This window comes from Macaca nemestrina, chromosome 1 (genome assembly GCF_043159975.1).
Source record: "Macaca nemestrina isolate mMacNem1 chromosome 1, mMacNem.hap1, whole genome shotgun sequence".
NCBI classification, from domain to species: Eukaryota; Metazoa; Chordata; class Mammalia; order Primates; family Cercopithecidae; genus Macaca; species Macaca nemestrina.
Window position 1 is genome coordinate 13,412,752 of NC_092125.1, and position 16,702 is coordinate 13,429,453.

Genomic DNA, 16,702 nt, shown 5'->3' on the forward strand with positions numbered 1-16,702 from the left:
ATTCACATTTGTTTGATGTTTGAATGGCCTCTCTGCTACTCTAATTACATATTGGGGTTGGGATAGGGCAGAGAGTTATAGAATGAACTAGACGTGGCCTCTGCCCTCAAGGAGTCTAAATGCCAAGTAGAGAAAGGGGACGTAGACTCAAATAACTACAGTAAAAAAAAAAAAAATATATATATATATATATATATATATTTGGTAAGTATCGAAGAGACACAAAAGAAGAACTAATGAAATTTCAGAGGACAGAGGGTTTCATCCGACCACTGTGGAGAGAATATTTAATGGGTTACATGACATCTGATGTGGACACTGAAGATTTTTAGTAGAATTTGATAGGTAGATTGGAGAGTTACTGTTCCAGGTAAAGACAGTGACTTTAAAGGGAGGAAAAATGGAAAGAAAAAATAAGGACTAATGAGTTTTACCTATATATAGGGAATCTGTGAAGAAATAGTGACAAATAATGCCATAAATATAGTTTAAGACCACCATTTACTTATTTTTACCCGAAAGTCATATCAAATAGGTCCTTGAATGTAAGGCCAGAGAATTTGAACTTGTATTTTAGTTATTGGTCATTGAAAGGATTTTGTTTGTTTGTTTTGAGCAAAGGCTATGATATAAGTAAATTATTGCAGCAGGATTCAGAAATAAGGAACTAGGGGCAGGGAGCCCAATTATAGTAGTCCATGAGAGACAAGATAACAGAATCTGGGCATAGTAATAGTGGAACTGGAAAGGAGGGATAAATTGAGAAGTAGGAAGTTTAGGATGGAATGACTCTGGGGGTGTTAAGGAAAAAGGAGAATGGCTTTGATTGTATAATATATGTTGTATTTGAGGTTCCCTACAGTTATTTATAATATGATTTTCTAGTAGGCAATTGGGAATGAGGGTTACAGCATGAAGAAGGAAGGGTAGGTTATGAGGAGCAGTCCACACAGAAGTGAGGTGAAGCTCTGAGAACAGATGAGACCACTGAAGAAAAGTAGAGAGAGAGAAGGAAAGAGAAAGCTAAGGAAAGAACTGCTGGTAATATTACTAGTTGGAGGGTAAGACAAGAACGAAGAATCAGTAAAAGAGAAAGATGGAATAATCAGTTTTTTTTAAGAACCAGGGAAATGTAATGTGGTAAGAAAGAAAGCAAGAACGTACCTATAAGAAAGCTGAGTCATAAATTTACATTGTAAGACTAGTTGTACAATAGCCATTTTAAGAGATATAGTAAATGGGGCCAGGCACGGTGGCTCACACCTGTAATCCCAGCACTTTGGGAAGCCGAGACAGGCAGATCACCTGAGGTCAGGAGTTCAAGACCAGCCTGACCAACATGGCGAAACCCCATCTCTACTAAAAATACAAAAAAATTAGCCTAGCTTGGTGGCACATGCCTGTAATCCCAGCTACTTGGGAGGCTGAGGCAGGAGAATGGCTTGAACCTGGGAGACGAGGGTTGCAGTTAGCCAAGAGCGTGCCATTGCACTCCAGCCTGGGCGACAAGAGCCAGGCTATCTCAAAAAAAAAAAAAAAAAAAAAAAAAGAAGAAGAAGAAAAAAGAAAAAAAACGTAGTAAATGAATAAAATGAGCAGTAGTAAAGGTCCAAATGAAATTAGATAGCATGACTTTATGGTAGTCTCAGCACATTATAAAGATTCTGGAAGTGGGTTAGTTACAAAGATGGGTAAAATATGGCCCCCTCTCTTAAGATGCTTACAGCTTAGTTAAGGGAAAGAGCATAAAGAAATGATTATATCATGCCACATGGAAAGCACAGTGATAAGGAAGTCAACATTTTTGTTTTCTGGTAGCATAGAGCATATGAAGACTGAGGGGGATTTCCCAGAGGAGGTGTTGCCTGCCCTGAATCTTAAAGGATGAGTGGGAATCAAAGAGAAAGGCCTTCCAGGCAAAGGAAACAGCTTGACAGGGAACTAGGTGAAAGTGGTGTTGCCAAAATGTAATTTATGAAACAAGGCTGGGGAGGGGCCTAGGGACAAATAGTGGTAATTCTTGTGGACAAGAAGCTTTGATTTTATCCAAGGTGATAAGGAGGCATAGAAAGCCACTGGAAGGTTTTAAGCAAGAGTTGACATTCGAGAGAGAGCGAATTCTGGTAGCTGTGAGGATTTGAGAGTAACGAGATATTCATCAAGGATATCATTTAGAAATCTAATAGTAATCCAGTTGAGAGATGATAAAGCCTGAATTATAGCACTATAGTAGGGAAAAGAAGAGTTCAAGAAACAAAAAATAAAGTCACGCTAGGCATGGTGGTTCATGCCTGTAATCCCAGCACTTTGAGAGGCCACGGTGGGCGGATCACTTGAGGCCAGGAGTTCAACTCCAGCCTGGCCAACATAGCGAAACCTCGTCTCTCCTTAAAAAAAAAAAAAAAGAAAGAAAAAAGAAAAAGTTAGCTGGGCGTGGTGGCACATGCCTGTAATCCTAGCCACTCCAGAGGCTGAGGCATGAGAATTGCTTGAACCAGGGAGGTGGAGGTTGCAGTGAGCAAAGATCACGCCACCACACTCCAGCCTGGGCAACAGAGCAAGGCTGTCTCAAAAAAAGAGAAAAAGTCAGCAGAACTTGGTGACTGATTTGCCATGGATAAAGGAAAGGTAGTAGTCAAGGGTGGCTCCAGGTTCCCACATGGGAACTTCCCAAAGAACAAAACAGAAGGAGTAAATTCGGGGCAAAAAGATGATTCAGATTTAGATTTGTTGCATTTGTGATTCATTTAAGAAACCAAGCAGTCGAATTTATAAGTATGAAGCTCAGAAATGATTAGTTTTTACAATTAGACACTGATGGGGATTTATAAAAATAAAAGACACAGTCCTTTCCTCAAGGAATGAACAGATGAACAGTCTCCCTTGAGAGGTGATAATAACATATAAAAAGTGAACAGTTAAATGTTAAACCATAGAAATAACTGTAAGTACAGCTGGAATTAAGAAAATAGAAGTTAATGTGGCCAGAAATAATAAACAATAGCAAAATCTGTACTAAAAAATTGTGAAGAGTACGTATTCACATATCAAATGTGCCTTAGTATAAAGTATGCCATATATTGTTCTCTTTAAACATTCTTTTGTCAAAATTTGAATTTAATAATCTGCTTTTAAAGTTGTATTTTTGTTTTATCCTTTTTAAAAATTTTGCTCTCTCAAAAAAAAATTTGGATTCTAGATGGCAAGATCTTTCAGGAGAAAGTACAGTCAATCATGTACCTGAGGCATTCCAGCAGTGGAGGAAGGTCCCTTATGAGCCCTGGATTTATGGTAATAAGCCCATCTGGTTTTACTGCTTCACCATATGAAGGTAAAAATAGCAATAATGGAAGTATAGCCTTCTCACTTTAGTTCTGAATATTCTTAGAGAATTAAATTGTACATATTTTAGAAGTGTATATAGTACAACCTCATTCAATCTAACAAGAGACACCCAGCACAGGTCCTCAAGAGAACTGAGAAAATGGATAAGGCTCATGCTATCTTGTTCTGGCATTCTCTGACCTCTCTTATCATAGTCATTTGTCTTTCATCAAGCTTCTGATTTATTTTACCATTTTCTTCAGAAGCTTTTTAAAAACTTTTATTCTCTTCTCTCTACCTAAAACCATGATTCTAGACAACTTCACTTGCCAGATAAATGGCCACCCAATACTCCAGCTTCACATTTTTTGACTCAGGGTACCCTTTCTCTACTTTGTCTTACCACTCTGCATGCATCTGTCTTGGACTTTATCATCATCAAGAGTGCTTTCAAGCACCTGTGAAACTCCAGTATCCCACTCTATTCTATCTATGTGATCTATTTTTCAATCACATGCATCACTCTGAAACATTTTCAAATACTGTACGTGGCTCCATTTTTTTTCCAGGTCGTTTGAACAGAATCTTTCTGTATCATTAGCCCTCCAGCCAACCAGAGAAACGGAATCCTTTGGGGGAGTTCTGACATGCTGAAAAAAGGCAAAGGGGATGCAGTCATCCTCTGTAACTGACGACCTCCCGTCTTTGTTTTTTGTTTTTGGTTTTTTTTTTTTTTTTTAAATCACACTCCAAAGTTCCCCTTATCTCGCTTTCCCTGTCCAGCCTAGGTCACATTAGCCAATAACTTCAGCAGTTATTCAGTTGGAAACTATCTCAGTTTCCTTGTCCCCTTGGCCTGTTGGTATTCTTGAACTGAAAAATGCTAACTGGCCTCAGTCTAACCGCTGTCGTACTGCTGAAAGTTGTAGTAGAGCTTTAAATGCTGCCCTGTAATTTTTAGGTATGTTCAGAATCAATACCGTCTTCTATTTCCATAGTAAGTATATTCAAGTCTTTAAGCCTGCGGTATTTTTCTGTCTTCCTAATTTACTCTTAACAGAGTCTCATCGCTACTTTATAGAAAAAAAGAATAGGTGCAGGTTTTCTAGTTGCAAACTGACCATACATCTTTTCCTTACCTGACTACCGTCCTTTTCCATACTGGGACATTGCTCTTATTGTCAGTCCTAGTCTTGTCTTTAGCTTCAATCCTAATTATCAAATAGTGCGGGTGAGATAGTAATAGAGGTAGATAGAACTAGGTATGTAGGTATTAGTCTCTAGTTTTGTTTTCCTCCCAAAGTGTTTCAGTTATTCTCTAGCACTTTTTATGCCCTTTTATAATAATATTTTAAGGCTATGTTTTTATTAGTTTTTTTTTCTTTTTTTTTAAAAAAAATTTTTTTAAATAAATGAGATAGGGTTTTGTCTTTTTGCCTAGGCTGGTCTCGAACTCTTGGGCTCAAGCGATCCACCCACCTCGGCCTCACAAAGTGCTGGGATTACAGGCTCGAGCCACTGCACCTGGCCTTTTCAAATTAGTTTTATTTGGAATTTTACGGGACATATTTGTTTTTTAAATCATCTGTGTCATTTTGAAACATTTTCAAATACAATCATACCTCCATTTTTTCCAGATCTTTTGAACAGAATCCTTTGGCAACTTTAGCTCTCTAGCCAAAATCCAGAAATAACTAGAAAAAAATTCTGAGCTATGGAGCTATTTTATTGCCACAAAGTCTATGCTCTAAAGCAGTTCACTTAATGCCTGTTTACTCTGTATTCATGGTCTCAAATTTTAACCTGCAAAAGAATCTCCTGGAGAGCTTGTTGACACTGATTCCTGGGCCCCTCCCTCATAAATTCTGTATCAGTAGATCTAGGGTGGAGCCTGAGAATGTGAATTTCCAACAATCCCACAGGTGGTGTTGATGCCCATGCTGCTTGTTCACAGACCACACCTTGAATGGCATGCACTTATATCCCATGCATTACAATGAGAATAATTTTTCTAGTGTCTTCCTACATAGAATATTAGAAGCAGTAAATTAGAGAGCTGTGACAAGAAAAGAAACTATTACTTCTCACTAATAGCAGCAAGAAGTGACTGCAAAAATGGAGGAGAGAGAGAACTGTCTAGGGCTGTTTAGGCAAGTAACAACAAGTACTACCATTTTTTGAGCACCTATTATGTGTTGACCTGTATGCTAGGTGCATCACGAATATAATCTCAATCTTTAAAGCAACCCTGCAAAGTAGATATTCTGAACCCTCGTTTTACATTTGTAGAAACTGTAGTACAATTAAGTGATTTACCTTGGACCACCTCACTATCATTTGAATCCAATTATATCTAGTTGCAAAGCCCACACTCTTTCCACTACATCCTGGTAACTGCTAGCCTGAGGTAAATTGAGTTTCACTTAATTCACTTAATTTCAGCACAGTAGAACCATTAATCCTAATGACTGAATCATTCAGTCAATACTGTATTTTATTAAGACAGAAAAAGACATATGTTTTGGGAATATATTAATAAAAAGTGGTTAAAATAAAAATAGCTTTGGCATTTAAGAATTTTAAGCATTAAGCCAGGTGTAGGGGTGCATGCCTGTAGTCCCAGCTGCTTGGAGGCTGAGGTGGGAGGCTATCTGGAGCCCAGGAGTTAGAGGCTGCAGTAAGCTGTGATAGTGCCACTGCACTTCAGTCAGGGTAAGAGAGCAAGACACTGTCTCTTACAAAAAGAAAGAGTAAAGGAATTTTAAGCATTAGTTACTTGTAAAATTAACCTATATGGATTTTAACAGTGCTAGATAAATGGGCTTTTGCTCTGGTTGCAATTTATAATGCAAAAGAGAGGTGGTCCCACTTAATAGGTTTTTAAGTAGTATTTTTGTATCTACTCTTACCAGGAGAGAATTCCTCTAATATTATTCCACAACAGATGGCCGCCCATATGCTGCGTTCTAGAAGCCTACCAGCATTCCCTACTTCTTCACTACTAATGCAATCACAAAAACTGACTGGAAGTTTGGGTTGTAGTATTGACAGGTTACAAAATATTGCAGATACTTATGTTGCCATCCAATCAGAGAAACAAAATTCTTTGGGGAGTTCCGACACACTGAAAAAAGGCAAAGAGGATGCATTCATCAGTAGCTGTGAGTCTGCAAAAACTGTTTGTGAAATGGAAGCTGTTCTCTCAGCCCAAGTCTCTGTCAGTGATGTCCCAAAAGGAGTGCTGGGATTTCCAGTGGTCAAAGCAGATCATAAAGAGTTGGGAGCAGAACCCAGGTCAGAAGATGACAGTCCTGGGGATGAGTCCTGCCCACGCCGACCTGATCACCTAAAGGGGTTGGCCTCCTTCCAGCGAAGCCACAGCACTGTTGCAAGCCTTGGGCTAGCCTTTCCTTCACAGAATGGATCTGCAGCTGTTGGCCGTTGGCCAAGTCTTGTTGATAGAAACACTGACGACTGGGAAAACTTTGCCTATTCTCTTGGTTATGAGCCAAATTACATCCGAACTGCAAGTGCTCACAGGTACTTATGTGTTTTTCTGCACTCCTTCTACCTTTATTTTACTATTCTTTAAAGACTCTCTACCCATCTGGAAATGTCTTCATTATGCCACTTCTTATAATATAACAAACAGAAAAGTTTATTTCTTTATATATGTAATAATAACAGAAAGATATATTTTTCCTTATTTTAATGCTAGATAATATTGAATTCCATATTTAACCAAAATCTAAACCATAAGTAGCATTTAAAATATGTATATATTGTGGTTTAATTCCTTATAGTTATTAAGGAAAAATTCTTCAGGACAGAGAAATGATAGGATTTCTCTAAAGCTTTGACTCATGAGAATGATTCTATCCACTTGGTGTTCATGTGAAGGTGGGAGTGGTTTCTAGATTGGGCCTGTCCTGGGTAACATCTCACTTTATTTGAGACAAGTGACTGCTCCAGAAGGGAAGAGGAACGGGTGTCATAGGGTGGTCACTCCATTCCACTCAGGTAATTATAATGCAGGTCTTGGTGCCGAACATTGGCAGTTCTCTGGATGAAGTCAGAAGAGAGCTAAAATGGCCTCAGAAGGAAATGCCGGTGTTTCCCAGGACAGGCTCACATCAGACTGCACAGAGTCCTCCACGTCATGACAGACATTGCCTAGACGTTGTATTTCTTCAGCCATTTTTCTTCTGCTACTCCAGTTTGTTCTCTCTCCAAACACTTAAGGTTCCTCTCTCACCTGGACACAGATGACCTTGCTTTGGTGATGAGATATCCCACTTATCTTTTCCTCTACTTCTGCTATCGCAGACCCATGACTTTACGTGGAGCTCAGATGCAGCAGTGCTAGAGAGCATTCCTTCATGAAAAAATCTCATTTCACCAGGAGCTTCCAGAAGTTTCACCTGGGCTAAACCCAGCAGCATTTGTTAGGATATTTAGATCGAGGTTTTATTTTCACACTTGATTCTTGAGAGGATATTCTGTAATGCTAGATTCTTCTCCTGTACCAATATTTGCCTCTTTGCTCTGTGACTGAACTGGGTTTTTCTGACATGCCTACACTCCTAATAAAACTGTTTCTTCCTTGGTGGAAAAAACATTTCCAATAGCATCTCAAGTAGCAATGTCCAGTGAAACTTTCTCCAGTGATGGACATGTTGTATTCATGCTGTCTAATACAGTCGGCGCTAGCCACATATGCCTATTGAGCACTTGAAATGTGGCTGATGCAACTGAGGGACTGAATTTTTAGTTTAACTTTAAATAAATAGCATAAGTAACAGTGACTACTGTATTAGACATCAGAGATGTAGAATCGAATAGTGTTAGTAGACTATATGGCCAAAAAAATCAATGATAAAAAGTGATGGTAAATTTGTTAATGACAGTTAAATTAGGAAACATTTCTTAAACATTATGAACATTTGTTTCACCTGTCAAAGAATGCTACTACTTGTCACAGTTCCTGAGGTAATCATCATGTACTTTTCTCATCATGTTAGTAAGACTTTTTTGGTCTCTATTTTAGTGTAACTGAAGACTGTTTGGTACCTATATGCTGTGGATTATATGAACTCCTAAGTGGGGTTCTTCTTATCCTGCCTGATGTTATGCTTGAAGATGTGATGGACAAGCTTATTCAAGCAGATACACTTTTGGTCCTCATTAACCACCCGTCACCAGCTATACAACAAGGTGTTATTAAAGTAAGGGCAAATACTGGATATGTTATTTTAATTCAGAAAAATAAAGATGTATGTAATTTAAAATTTTGAGTATATACATTAAAGTGGACCTGAATCTTTCTTTTATATTTTAGAATAATGAACTAATATAGTTTGTTACTTATTACTCACATTGTTTTTTAATTTTTTTATTTTGATAGCTTTAGGGATATAGGGGTTTTTGGTTACATGGTCATGTTTTTGCATCATCCAGTTTTAAGTCCCTCTCCATATATTGGTTCATATCAGTACGTTTTTTAAATCTACCAATAAATCCCCATATCTGAACACTTAGTAAATCTGTTTTGTTAAAAATTACAAGGAACATATGGTTCATTGGAAATCTCTTCTTCAGTGTACTATTAAATGTTAGACATTTACTTCAGGTCTCAGCTTAGATGACACCTTTTCAAAAGACCTTCCCTGTTTATCTTATCAAAATCACTTCCCTCTGATCTTACTGTTTATTCTATCATAGCATCCTATTTATGTCTTGTAATTATCTTTTTAATCTGTGTGCTTGTTTTTTAAATTTCTTACAAATATAAGCTTCATGAGGGTGGGCATCTTGTGTAATAGGTACTAAGTATATTATTGAATGAGTAAATGCTTGATATGAATAGTTTCCATTAGAAAACAACCCAATATTAAAATAATCTTGTAAAGATTCTCATTTTCTTTAGTTTGTTTGGATGTAGGTATTGTTTAATCACTTGCAATACAACCTAGTATTGAGCTCCCATTTCATGTGTAAGTCCCTGAGCTAGTTGCAATATAGTATATAGAGGGAAATAATATAAGCTCCTACATTCAAGAATTTCACGGTCTAGAAGGGAGAGTCTCATACTTAACTAAGTAAAATGTAAGGAATTCTGTGATGAGTGCTGCAGTGGCAGTATTAATAAATACATAGTATTTACAAAGTGTTATGCTGTAAACTTAGAAAGTTTTTTTAGTAGGGGAATAAATAGATGTGTGTCTGAGGGAAAGGAGTCTATTGCTACTGTGAGAGAATCATTAAAGGTGAGAAAGAGGTGGAAGGATTAATTTGGTATCACATGTGTTGCATTTAAGATGTTAGAGAAGGGTGGAAATTCGGGCCTGTGCTCAGGATAAATAATCTGTCAAGAAGCCTAGAAGTGGAGCTCTAGGATAGACATAGATATAGATATAGATATAGATATAGATATAGATATAGATATAGATATAGATATAGATGTAGATATAGATACAGATATACATAGATTTGCAGACAGAGCATAGTTTACGGATTTCCCCCCCCCAGCATTAGGAACAAATATTCTACTTATACTCAACTAAGGTTGCCAGTTTACTAGGTGTCCATGTTCAACTAAAAATGCCAGTTTCCCCATGAGAGAATCATTAAGATCTCCAAGATAGAGTCATCATTAGCATTCTGCAGTAGCCAGAGACAAATTCATTTTTGCTTTGCTGTGGTGATGGCATTTTTTTAAGCTTTCTATGTTCTTCTGTACATATGAACTTAATAATTTACAAATGCAGTTGTGTTACACTGATTTGTATACATTAATTTTAATGCATTGTCTAAATTGACTTAAAGTTTTTCTTTAGCTATTAGATGCATATTTTGCTAGAGCATCTAAGGAACAAAAGGATAAATTTCTCAAGAATCGTGGATTTTCCTTGCTAGCCAACCAGTTGTATCTTCATCGAGGAACTCAAGAATTGTTAGAATGCTTCATTGAAATGTTCTTTGGTCGACATATTGGCCTTGATGAAGAGTAAGTATGTTCTTCCCTCCACTATAATTGGGAATCTTGTCTTTTTTTTTTTTTTTCTCGGCCTGTTGCCCAGGCTGGAGTGCAGTGGTGCAATCTCAGCTCACTGCAACCTCTGCCTCACGAGTTCAAGCGATTCTCCTGCCTCAGCCTCCCAAGTAGCTGGGATTACAGGCACGCACCACCATGCCCAGCTAATTGTTTGTATCTTTAGTAGAGGCAGGTTTTTACCATGTTGACCAGGCTGTTCTCAAATTCCTGACCTCATGATCTGCCTGCCTCAGCCTCCCAAAGTGCTGGGATTACAGGTGTGAGATTACAGGCGTGAGCCATTATGCCCAGCTTTTTTTTTTTTTTTTTTTTTTGGAAACAGTGTCTCACTCTGTCCCCCAGGCTGGAGTGCGGAGAGACACAGTCATGCCTCAGCTCATTGCAGCCTTGAACCCCTAGATTCAAAGGGATCCTCCTACCTCAGCCTCTCGAGTAGCTAGGATTACAGGCATGCACCACCACACTTGGCTAATTTTTTTTACTTTTAGTGGAGATGGGTCTTGCTGTGTTTCCCATGCTGGTCTCTAACTCCTGACCTCAAGCCATCCTCCTGCCTTGGTCTCCCAGAGTGCTGGGATTATAGGTGTGGACCAACACACCCAGCAAGATCTTTTGTCTTAAATGTAAAATTTAGTGAACTCACTCTTAACAAAATCTTTTAGTCACCTTTAGAAAAAAAATCTGCTAAAAGTAATTTTCCAGGTAAATCAATGTATTATTTGCCATATGATATTCTTTCTAATATAACTTCATCCTTCATAGTTCATTCACTAGTTAGAAACTAGAAACAAATAAAAGCTGCATCAGATGAAAGTGATAGCTAAGATTTGGCATATAGTATTAACATGAGGAGATTAACTGAAAAGACAGGTGAGGCTGGACAGGTGGCTCTTGCCTGTAATCCCAACACTTTGGGAGGCAGAGACGGGTGGATCACCTGAGGTCAGGAGTTCAAGACCAGCCTGACCAACATGATGAAATTCTGTCTGCACTAAAAATACAAAATTAGCCAGGCACGGTGGCACATTCATGTAATCCCATCTACTTGGGAGGCTGAGGCAGGAGAATCGCTTGAACCTGGGAGGCGGAGGTTACAGTGAGCCAAGATTGCACAATTGCACTTCAGCCTGGGCAACAAGAGTGAAACTCCGTCTCAAAAAAAAAAAAAAAAAGAAAAGAAAAAACGAAAGATAGCTGGTGTATTCTCAGTGACAGATTACATAAAGGATCCATATAGGAACTCATTACTCTCCTCAGAGCTTTCAGGTTATCTGGGAGAGGAGTAAATCCCTCACCTAGAATTCCTGGATACACTGATTATCGAGTTTTGACCCTAGTAGAATGCTGATGGATTAGCAAATAAGTGTAAAAATAAAAGAATATTTTTCTCCCAAACCAAAAGTTTGGCAGAAATTAAATTGTAATTTCTGCTTGTGATAGAATAGAGAGAAATGTGTGTCTCCTTATTGTGATAGACAAATTCAGACCTTAAAGAATTTACTAAATTATTATGATAGTTTCAATGCTACTTTTCATTTATATACAACTTTTGACTTTCACGAAACAGTTCTGCATTACCTTATTTGATTCTCACAATAGCCTTGAGAAGAAAAGAGGACATATATCACCACATATTTTTGACAGATAAGGAAAATGAGGCACAAAATACTTAGCTAATTTCATTGCATCTCAGAGGCAAGTTGTATTGGGATAAGAACTCAAGAATCATTCCCTTTTGCTAGACTTCTTTTTACTAGTTCACTGTCTCTCAAATACTATGTAAAATAATAATAATAATTTTCCTGTGCAGTTTCCAAACTGCTTTGGAAAACTGTTTCCAAAACAGTTTCTTTGGACATAAGGGGCTCATGGATAAATTAAAATAAATCAGTTAAAACCCTAAAATTGCATGCATATTTCACGTGAACGTTTGTGTATTTATCTTGGGATGGACTTCTAGCAACAACTTTTACCCTATTATTGAAGGGACTTTATAATCTTAACAACAGGTTAAGAATCCTTACTCACTCAATTTTTTTTATGACTTCAAAATCAAGTTAACAAAATGACCCATAGTTGCTATCATATTTACTTGTTTTGTGACTAATTGTTTCTAACATGCTCTTAACTGTATTATTTATTATAGATTTGATCTGGAAGATGTGAGAAATACGGGACTGTTTCAGAAGTGGTCTGTCATTCCTATTCTAGGACTAATCGAGACCTCTCTGTATGACAACATACTCTTGCATAATGCTCTTTTACTTCTTCTCCAAATTTTAAACTCCTGTTCTAAGGTAGCAGATATGTTGCTGGATAATGGTCTACTCTATGTGTTATGTAATACAGTAGCAGCCCTGAATGGATTAGAAAAGAAGTAAGTTTAAAATTATTATTTAAAATTACATCTGATAAATACTTTAGAACGGGAAAACTTAAGTATTAGTGTACTTTAATACACGAGTTTACCTATGTAAGAAGCCTTCCTGTGTACCTCTGAACCTAAAATAAAAGTAAAAAATAATAATAATAACAGAAAGAAAGAAAAAAAAAAGCAAGAAATTGTATTTACTGAATGTCCCTGTATGCTACTTTATTAACTGGCCTGAGTTAGTTTCCACCCCTTGCTTGATTTGGAAAACCCAGATGGAGAGAAGCATTATAGGCCTAATATCATACATTGAGGTAGATTATCAAGATTAAGATTGAAGACCAAAAGTAACTAATTCATATTTATTGGGTATTTATAAGTGATTAATATAAATGCAAATCTATTACCTCTTTTAGTCCTAAAGACAACTCTAATTTATACAAGTGAGATTCAGAGAGGTTAATTAATTTAGTCAAATTCACCTTCTCTGAAAAGCCTTTGCAGAATGTTCCTGTTCATACCCACACAATCTTCATCCTTAGTGTGGACTAGAAACCTGTCTGTGTGTTCTTATAGTATCTTGTATTAATCTCTAGTGTTGCACTTACAACCATTTACTATTTATAGTGATCTGTTTACTTGTCCGGTTTTCTGAAAAACTATGTATTTTTGACAGGTGTCAAAGTGTATCTTATTTCTATTTCTAGCATACACACTACATATTACTTGCCATAGAATAAGTGTGAATAAATATCAAATGACTGCATGAATGAGTGCAAGCTGGTCAAACAGGAATTTAAACCTTTTAAACTGGTTAGCTGTGTCTTAAATTATTTGTTCTTTTTCTTATAAATGTTCTGTTTTCTTCTTGTGTTGTTATCTTTAGCATTCCCGTCAGTGAATATAAATTGCTTGCGTGTGATATACAGCAACTTTTCATAGCAGTTACAATTCATGCTTGCAGTTCCTCGGGCTCACAATATTTTAGGGTTATTGAAGACCTTATTGTAATGCTTGGATATCTTCAAAATAGCAAAAACAAGAGGACACAAAGTAAGATTTAATTTTTACGAATTTGGGGAGGGAGTTGTATAATAGACAAACCTGTTATTTGAGTACAATCTCTTTCTTCTTAGAAACTCTTTTACTAAAAGTTTAACATTAATTTTGTGATAATATGTATCAGTTTTTAAAAAGAAGCCTAAAAAGGCTTGAAAAAGTGGCAAAAACAGAAAAAGTGATTCTACCATGTAGTTAGTAGTTGGCAATACGTAATTGAAAGATGTCACTGATTTTTCTTACCAAGTAGAATTTAAAAGCATATGTTGCATAGTAATACCCTTTTGTTTTCTTTAATGGTAATTATTAAAGTGAATATGAAACAAAAAGTATGATAATTGCTGGTTAAACTTTTGCCTTATATAGAAAAAAACCCTCTTCTTTGAAACAATTTTTAAAATGAAATAAATTTGTGAGCTAATATTTTTCCATTGAAGGTTTTTTAGTGACCATTTGTAAATTTGCTTTAAAATTGCCTTTAACAAGAGTTTTAAAATGTCTACGACTATCACCCCCATGCTGACCAAAATTTTAAAATTTATATCTAACAAAACATTATTGTCATGATACATAAAATCAGTTCAATTAAAAAATTAATAACCACATAGCTTGAAAACATTCTAGTATCTTCTGTTTTTAGATATGGCTGTTGCACTACAGCTTAGAGTTCTCCAGGCTGCTATGGAATTTATAAGGACCACCGCAAATCATGACTCTGAAAACCTCACAGATTCACTCCAGTCACCTTCTGCTCCCCATCATGCAATAGTTCAAAAGCGGAAAAGCATTGCTGGCGAGTATTGAAATCATATTTTAATAACCATAAATTGAGGCTAGCTTGACTTTCCTATGTTCTTATGCAATTCACATTTTTAAAATATTTCTTGTTTTACATAAAATTTAAGAAAGATTTTTTCCTGGAGGAAACTATTCTACTGCTTACTTTTAGTGCTTTTCTCATCCAGTTATTTCTTGAGCACCTGCCTACCATGTGCTGAGCATTGTGCTAAAATATTGGAGATACAATGACGAAAAAAAACCAGACACAGATTCTGCCCCTGCAGAGATTGTAAAATAGTAGGGAAATGTAGAGGGTAGGAATAGAGATTATAACAGGGCAATCTACATCAGGAGTTAGGGAAGTCTCTGAGAAAGTGGGATTTCAATATAGATGTAAAGGATGAGAAAGGAGTTAGCAAGGTGGAGAGTCAGAAAAAGAGTATTACAGGCAGAATGGATGGCTTATGTGAAGCTTCCAAGGCAGGGAAAAGCTGAGCTTGTTCAGAGAAATAAAGCCATTTAGCTAGAATGTGTCACTTGATAAGACTGGGACACCAGAAGAGGCTGTACAGTATGGTATGGGCCAAAGTCATTTTTTAATCATGCAGGCCTTGTTAAGGAGCTTAGATTTTATCCTAGTGGGAAGTCATCAAAGATTTTAAGTAGGTGTCATACTATAAACAGCTTTCTGTTTTATAAAGATCACTGTGTCTTCTGTGTGGAAAGTGGGTTAGGGGAGAGGAAGAGAAGAGAGGTAGTGGGGAGTCCAGGTAGGAGGCTATTACAGTAGTCAGGGCAGATGATGGTGGCTTGCACATGGTTAAAATGCACATGATGTCAGGGCTTGGTATACATTAGTACATGTCATCAAATAATAAACATTAATATTGTTAGGCTTCCTTATTTTTTCTACAAAATCTGCTATGACCTTTATCTGAATACAACCCAGAAAGATAACATGAACACCACATACACAGGATATACACGCATACGTATATATACATAGTGGATAAATATGCATATGCACATGCACATACACACACCATCTCCAAACAGAGTATTTGGTAAATTGTTTGAAGTTTAATCAGTCTTACTGTCTCAAATTCACTTAAGTTCAAATCTTTCTTTCACCTGTGTTAAGCTACTTCTTTGTTCAATGCTATGCAAAAATTTTAAACCATGTGAAAAACTCACTTGTAAAGAAAAGCTTCCAAGTACACATTGTTTTGCAGTAGTATGTTTAAATGATGCTAAATCAAACTTATATAAATAAAACTTCTAAAACATCTATGTAACTAAACCTACTGCCCAGCTACATTATTCCTTATTTAATATCTGAATACACTCTCTTCTTGAGCTGCCCTTCCAGTTGTACATCTCTTTTGCCCTGAGTAGAAATAGATTCTTTATCAGTTCTAGCATTAATACTCAGCTTCCTATGTGCCAAAACATGATTGCTGGACACCTTTCCTTTGCAGGACTCCTTATATAGTCAGTGACTGCTTAGATGGAATTCGCCCTCTATTGATATCAGAAAGTGTACTTTTGCTACCCCTGCTGTTTCTTTCGTATTGATACTTCTCATTTTCATATCTGTTCCTCCTCTGCTTCCATCCCTAGATCTCTGGTTTTAGTTAATTATCACCTTGTGCCTGGGCTAACGCAATAGTCCTCTTGCTATTTCCCGTTTGGTCAATGATTTCTCTAGGAGTCTTTAATCTCTTTAGATACTAGCATTTTTGTCACCTTGAGCCTTAGAGCCCTACATAGCTTCAAGTTTGTTATCTTTTTTTTTTTTTTTTAGTTTGAGTCATTTTAAAACAGATAATGAACTTTTAGTCTTTTCACTAGATGGCTCTCCTTTTTTCTGACTTCTTAGCTTCTTATTATACTTGGCCTTGTGTTTTTTGCTCTAAGTAAATGTGATTGCTGTGAGCTGTAGGAGACTTACAGAATCCTACAAGTTTTTAGCTTAATAAAAGACCTTAAAAGTCATCCAGTCCAGCTTCTTCATCTTAAGACCCACTGCATCCTAGAACTAGGGACTGCTGGCACATGCACCCCTATACTCACCCCTTTGTGTCCTACACCACATCTACTCATTCCAGGTCTGT

The 16,702-nt window shown here is 36.9% G+C and overlaps 1 protein-coding gene across 1 annotated transcript in view; it reads left to right on the forward strand.

Moving 5' to 3' along the window:
• Positions 1 to 16,702, forward strand: part of LOC105474609 (lysosomal trafficking regulator) — a 200,414-nt gene that overhangs the window by 102,220 nt on the left and 81,492 nt on the right. The window contains exons 22-28 of the mRNA XM_071073958.1: positions 3,200 to 3,331; positions 6,237 to 6,864; positions 8,372 to 8,549; positions 10,161 to 10,330; positions 12,525 to 12,755; positions 13,636 to 13,802; positions 14,449 to 14,601. Coding sequence (XP_070930059.1) covers positions 3,200 to 3,331; positions 6,237 to 6,864; positions 8,372 to 8,549; positions 10,161 to 10,330; positions 12,525 to 12,755; positions 13,636 to 13,802; positions 14,449 to 14,601 — 1,659 coding nt within the window. The remainder of the gene's footprint in view (positions 1 to 3,199; positions 3,332 to 6,236; positions 6,865 to 8,371; positions 8,550 to 10,160; positions 10,331 to 12,524; positions 12,756 to 13,635; positions 13,803 to 14,448; positions 14,602 to 16,702) is intronic.